The sequence below is a fragment of the Mustela putorius genome, unplaced genomic scaffold (assembly GCF_011764305.1).
Source record: "Mustela putorius furo isolate JIRA1106 unplaced genomic scaffold, ASM1176430v1.1 tig00003902_pilon_pilon_pilon, whole genome shotgun sequence".
Classification (NCBI taxonomy): Eukaryota; Metazoa; Chordata; class Mammalia; order Carnivora; family Mustelidae; genus Mustela; species Mustela putorius.
In genome coordinates this window covers 61,426-68,012 of record NW_025422050.1, presented here as the reverse complement: position 1 = coordinate 68,012, position 6,587 = coordinate 61,426, and the positions used below count along the sequence as shown (strand labels likewise).

General features: G+C 42.9%; 1 protein-coding gene and 1 pseudogene across 1 annotated transcript; both read right to left on the bottom strand.

The window, feature by feature from the left end:
• Positions 1-710: 710 nt before the first annotated feature.
• On the bottom strand, positions 711-2,239 carry LOC123388585 (annotated as a pseudogene).
• Positions 2,240-3,656: 1,417 nt separating this feature from the next.
• Positions 3,657-4,106, bottom strand: LOC123388583 (40S ribosomal protein S25-like). The gene has a single exon (XM_045068351.1). The coding sequence runs from the start codon at positions 4,047-4,049 to the stop codon at positions 3,672-3,674; it is 378 nt and encodes a 125-aa protein (XP_044924286.1). The 5' UTR covers positions 4,050-4,106; the 3' UTR covers positions 3,657-3,671.
• Positions 4,107-6,587: the final 2,481 nt, after the last annotated feature.

Sequence of the window (6,587 nt, the reverse complement as noted above, 5' to 3'; positions counted from 1 at the left end):
ACCGTAAATATTCATGCACCCAACATGGGAGCACCCAAATACGTAAAACGATTAATGACAAACACAAAAGAAATAATTGATAAGTCAACAATAACAGCAGAGGACTTTAAAACACCACGTAGACAGCATTGAAACACAGCATCAACAAGAAAACAATGGCTTTGGATGACACTGGACCAGACTGACTTTTTTTTGTCTTGACAGAAAAGTACTGGAGCACCTGGGTGGTTCAGTCAGTTAAGTGTCTGCCTTTGGTTAAGGTCATGATATCGGGATCCTGGGGTTGAGTCCTGTGTCAGGCTCCCTGCTCAGTGGGGAGTCTGCTTCTCTCTCTCTCTTCCCCTCTGCCATCTGTTCCTGCTCTTTTATGCCTTGCTCTCTCTCTCTCTCTTAAGTACATGAATGAAATCTTAAAAAAAAAAATAGAAAAAGAAAAATACGGAAAGGTTAATTCTCTGAATACCAAGAGTTAATACTTTATCACTACCCTTTGAAAATAGGGTACTTGGGAGCAATTTTGAAGTTTTCAAAATCAGTATGAAGCTTATTAAATCCAACATCACTTTCACAGACTGCAAAATGACTTCCTTATAAAAGAGGAGCAGCCAGGCTTCGGGTGGGTCTGTCACTATACTCAGCTACATTTCTGTTGGGCACAGAGTCCGGGGGCCTTCCCGCTCCTTCCATGGGGGCCTTGGTTCAGTGACACTTTATTTCATGTGTCCCTTGAAAAGCCCTTTCTGATGTTGCCTATCCATGCAGTCCCGTAAGGGTGATACCTTCCTCTCAGCCTGAATGCATTTATTGGAGTGTACGTGAAATAAAGAGCCATCCCCCGCAAGATGAGCTTCTGATTCTCTGTGGCAGTTTCCTCGCAGACATGCAGGTTGAGAACACCTGTTCCTGCGTCCACAGCTATGCAGGCTGTGGCTGGTGGGTGCAACAGCGTACTTCATTCTGGGACATGTACTTGAAAAACTGCTGCTGACGCATTCCATGACAGGTACAAAAGAACCCCGTGTCCCATGATTTGGTTTTCACTGGGAGGGTAAGAGTCAAAGCAGTAACCTTTTCAGTCGTTTGTTCCAGAACATCCCAAAGGAGGTAGGCTTGTGGTCAGGCCCGTGCGATTCTGGGTACATGTTCTCCAAGAACACCTGAAACCCTTCCACCGGAGTTTTGCATGGAGCTGCCTCCTCTCTGTTACATCCCCAAAGGGCTCCACAGGGGCAGGGGGCTGTGATGGTCGTAGAGCTCTTTAAATTCATCCATCCACATGTCAGCTGTTCGGATGCTGCTGGCCCACAGCCTTGTTGCAGGAGTAGGGTTGAATATACTTAAAAAAACAAAAAAACAAAAAACAAAAAAAAACAACTGACTATCCGGCCAGCCTGGAGATAACTGCAACTCCTGCAACATAGTAGCAATGTGGTTTTTGAAAGTAAAGCTTACATTTTGAAACAGTTTGAGGCTTACAGAATTACCAGGAAGAGAGTAAGACAGTTCTCATATACCCCCACAATCACATCTCCTCTATTATTATCATTTTATGGTAATGTGGCACATTGTAACAAACTGATATTGAGATGCTATCATTAACCGAAGACTATACTTTATTCGGACTCTCTCAGCTTTTCTCTAATGTTGTTTTTGTGCTCCAAGATCCCATGCAGGGTACAACCTCATCTTTAGTACTCTTAGTATCTTCTTAGGCTTCCTGTGGCTGTGACAGTTCTGTCGATTTCTGTGAGTTTTATGCCCCTGACGGTTTAAAATTTTTATCAACACTCCGAAGTTCTTTAGCTTACTGTTAGCACGGTCTGTCTTTCTCCATCCCTTTACTTAAGCCTATCGGAATCACTGTACTGAAAGTAGGGGCTTGCGGACAATACATACTGCTGCAGTTGTAAAATTCACTGCGACTTTTGATTGCTATTTAGAGACCATTCCCATTTAAAGTGGATTCTGAAATACTTGCACTGATATCAACCATGCGTGTAGCTATTTTCTATTCATTACAAGAGGCTTACTTTCCTGCTTTCTCTGGTTTTAATTGAGCATTTTACATAAAGGCAGTTTTTTCGTTCACTTCTTAGTGTACCAATTATAGGTGCTTAAAAACATTTTAGATATTTCCTTGGAGGGTGCATTTCACTTCAAACTAATGTAAGGGCACCTTCAAATGACACTCTTGACAAACCGAGCAGGTAACTTACACTGTTTCTGCCCATTTTTCCATGACTGCCATTCTTTTCACTTACTCCTGTGCTATACTCACTGGCTACGTTGTGACTCTCATTATTGAAACATTTATTTGGCATTTATCAAGAATAAGATAAATTTTATTATTTAAACAAGTTACTTTTGGGTGCCTGGGTGGCTCACTTGGTTAAGCATCTGCCTTTGGCTCAGGTCATGATCCCGGAGTCCTGGGGTCCAGTCCCACATTGCATCGCATCTCCTTGCATCTGACTCCCTGCTCAGTGGGGAGTCTGCTTCTCCCTCTCCTCACTGTTCCTGCTCTCTCTCACGAACTCTGTCTCTCCCTCTCTCTCTCTCTTCTCTCTCAAATAAGTAAATTTTAAAAAAATAACATAAATTAACAGGTTACTTTTCGACCTATTAAGGAAAATTAACTTTGTTTACCTTCATGTGTTTCTTCCCTGAGGCACTCCCTTTCTTATGTAAATCCAAATTTCTGACCTTCATCATTTCTCTTCTTCCTGAGTAAAATCTTTCCATTTTTTGCAGGATAGGTCTAATGGTGACAGTTCCCTTCATTTTTCTTTGTCTGAGAGAAGAAGTCTTTATGGACGCTTCTTTACCAAATAGTTTTAACCAGGTATATAAGGATGCTAGGTTGGTGAATTATTTTTTCCTTTGGCACACGAAATATGTCCCCTAATTCTCTTTTGCTTGCATGGTCACTCACACGACTTCACTGTAATTTGCCTCTTGTTCCTCTATGGGTTTCGTTCTTGGTGTTCTTGGTGTGTGCGTATGCGTGTGCGTGTGCGTGTGCGTGTGTGCGTGTGTGTCTTGGTCTGGCTTTCTTCCAGATTTCTTATTTATCTTTTCTTTTATTCACATTTATAGGCCACGAGGTAGCTTGCTGTCCTGTGAGCTTTCTGGGTATCTGATTCAGTGCCTATCAGTAATTTGGAAATTTCACAGTCATCATTTTTCAAATAGCTTTTCTGCTCCTTTTCCCCTTACTTCCACTTCTGGCATTTCAATTATGTCTACGTCATGTATTTTGAAATTGTTCCACAGTTTTTGGATGTTCTACTCTGCATTTTTTCATGTTTTTTTTTGTTTGTTTGTTTGGTTGTTTGGTTTTTGTTTTTCTTCTATTTGCGGATCACTTTGGGAAGTCCTTGTTGGCCATTCTTCAAGGTCACTGATTCTCTACTTGGGCAGGTCACAACTCCTGAGGACCCCATCAAAGACCCCATTTTTCACAGCTATTGCCATAGCATGAATTCTGGCATTCCCTTTTTATTCTCTTTCACAGTTTCCACCTATCTACCTCCATTACCTATCTATTATTGCATGTTGTCTACTTATCCCATTAGAAATCTGAACATATTTATCATAGTTGTTTATCTTCCCTGTCTTTTTTTTTTAATAAAAAATTTTATTTTCCAAAATGTACAGTTGGTGGATCTTGTTCATGCATCTTCACCAGCAGCTGGGCCATCTCCACCCTTGGTGTTTCTGGTGTAAATTACTTGAGCTCTGTGCTTTGAAACCAGTTTAATAAGTCCTTTACTAAGGAGCTCCTGAAGGGCTGCCCTGGCCAGGGAAGCTTGAATCTTCAGTCTCTCAGAGACAGCAGCTGGAGTTATAAGCTTATAGTTGGGAACTTCTTTACAGAGTTTGTCATATGTCGCTTTGTCAAACAAGACCAAATTATTCAGCTTGTCCCGAACTTTGCCTTTGGACCGCTTCTTCTTTTTGGCCTTGCCCCCAGATTTGTCCACTGGGTCTTTGTCTTTTTTGGCCGATTTTCCGGCATCCTTCTTCTTCTTGTCATCCTTGGGCGGCATAGCGAAGCTGGGAGAGGAGCGTCCACCCCTGCAGCCTCACTAAGATGTCGGACAAAAAGGCTGTCTTCCCTGTCTGATCACTCTAGCTGCTGTGTCATATCTGAATTGGATCTATATTGCTTCGACTGTTCGTTCTTTCTGGAACTCAGATGATTAAAATGTTAGCCCATTGGCTTTCATCCCACAGCTCCCAAACTCGGTCCGTGTTTGTTTGCTTGTTGTACCGTTTTCCTTAACAACATTTTCATTCCTGAACAACAGCATAGTCTAACCTGTCCTCAAGTTCACTGATTTCATCTTCTGTCATCTACAGTCTACAGTGGATCCCAGCCAGCAGTTTTTTATTTTCTTTATGATATTTTTAAATATTTAATTTCCATTTGGCATGTTTCATATTATTTCTGTAACTTGGCAGAGGTTTGCTATCTTTTATTTTTTAAATTTCATAGTAATCCATAATTACTCCTTCAAGAAATTTTATATTGGCTACTTTAAAATCTTTGCAAGCGAGTCCTAACATCGGATTCATCTCTGTTGTTGTCGGGGTTTGCCTTTTCTCATTTAAGTTTTGACTTCCCTGGCTCTACGTCTGAAGAACAATTTTTTATCTTGACCTGCACAGTTTGGATAGTCTATGAAAAGACTCCTGATCCTTTCATAGTAAGTTGCCCTGTTTTAAGGATCGGCCTGCCTGTTCTGGCCTACTTTGGGGGGGACGCAGTTCCACTGTCACTTCATTTCATGAGCTTTTGCAAAGCATTCCTGAGCCACATTGTTCTGAGTCCACCTGATTTTCTGATGGGTGACTGCCAGACATGCCCGTGGTAGCAGAAAATGCTTCCATGGGCCGTGGGATGTCATTAGGTGGGGGGTGTGGGATTCAGGGCCTAAAGGATACAGAACATTCTCGCCTGGCCTGTGTTTTCAGTCACCCAGGACCACTGGCCTTCCTATTCTATATCTACCAGTACACCCAAGGGAGGGGGTCATCTACCATGACACCTGCTGCTGCTGGTGGAGGGCTAGGAGCTGCAGGCCTGGGTATTTCTCCACCACTGGGTGGAGTGTGGAGGCACCCCAAAACTAGATCGCCTTCTGGTACGAATGCCAGGCCCGGTTGCTTTCTGCCAATGAGTGGAGGAACTGCAGGCGCCTGGCCAGGATGTTTTGCTGGGCAGAATGACGTGAGCCACCATATACAGTTGGAACCTTTCTGTTGGCTGGAGTAGAGAGAGACGCTGGCCTTGGATCCCCTTCTGCCATTGAAGGGACACCTAGGAGACATGAAGCCTACTGGAGTCACCTGAGCAGGTGGTGAGGAAAAACTGTGGTGGTCTTGAGAAGTGCACAGGTGGGTCAGGCCTCTGAGAATCAGCTATAGTGGCTGCTTTGGGAAGGTGGATCCTGCTGTTTCCTTCATTTGGAGGGGCAGAGTGGATGCACCTGCCCCGCAGGCCAGGCCTAGCTCTTGCAAATGCTGCAGGTAGTTCCCTTGGTACTTCTCTTGTGTGTCCATCTCTCCTTTATGTCACAGTTGAGCTTCCATTTTTCCTGATGTTCACCCATTGAAAGCAGACCCTGGTTTTTGTTTTTGTTTTTTCTTTGTTGGCTTTGTTTTCTGTTTTTTGTTTTTTGGGTTTTTTTTTTTTTCTGTGTCTGTGTACTTTATTTCTTTCTCCTCTCTTCCTGTGTTTTTCTAGGAGTGTTGGTGTTTCTTTGATGCCCATCACTGAAACTCGATTTAATTCTAGACAGTGGTAGGGGCACAGGGGTGGCTCACGTGGTTAAGTATCTGTTTTGGGCTTGGGTCATGATCTCTGGGTCCTGGGATGGAGCCCTGCCTTGGGCTCCCAGCTCAGTGGGGTGTCTGCTTCTCCCTCTCCTTCTACCTCTCCCCTTGTGCATGTTCTCTCTCTCTCTCTCCCTCTCTCTCTCTCTCTCTTTCTCTGTCTCTCTCTCTGTATCTCTCTGTCTCAAATGAATAAATACGATCTTTTAAAGAAAGAAGACAAAGGTCAGGGAATTCACCATGGCATAGATATTCAAATCCTTAGGTCCTTAGGTAGAACACATTTTCCTTTCCACCGGTTACACTCTTTTTGTGATAATTTGTTGAAATATTTCCAAGGAATTCATTTGAATTTAGAGGGCAGAAGCAGAAAGAAGCGAGTCTCCGCTATCATCCCCGCAAACCAACATTCTTGTCGGTATTTTTTCTAAGTACAGCTCTTTGCAATGTTCCTAATCTGTCCTTTGGACATTCTTTACTAATGTCTAGCTATGATCAAAGATCCGGTTAGAATACCCTTCTCTCTCTTTCCATGCCTCTATGTTTGCCTTAAAAATGTTAGCTTTATTTACAGCTCTTTCACTTGATTTGTTAGTCTTATGAACATTTGGCTCTCAATAGCGGTCTATTTGCCTCAGGTTTTCTATCGTTATTGACTGAGTTCGTACGATACCAAATTCATTAAAGCAGAGTCCTTAGAATAAATGTCCCTGACTTAGCACGTGCTTCCAATTTTTTGCCTATTGCTT

Excerpts from the sequence above, each read along its gene's own strand:
- LOC123388583 (XM_045068351.1), bottom strand. The coding sequence starts at position 4,049 with ATGCCGCCCAAGGATGACAAGAAGAAGAAGGATGCCGGAAAATCGGCC.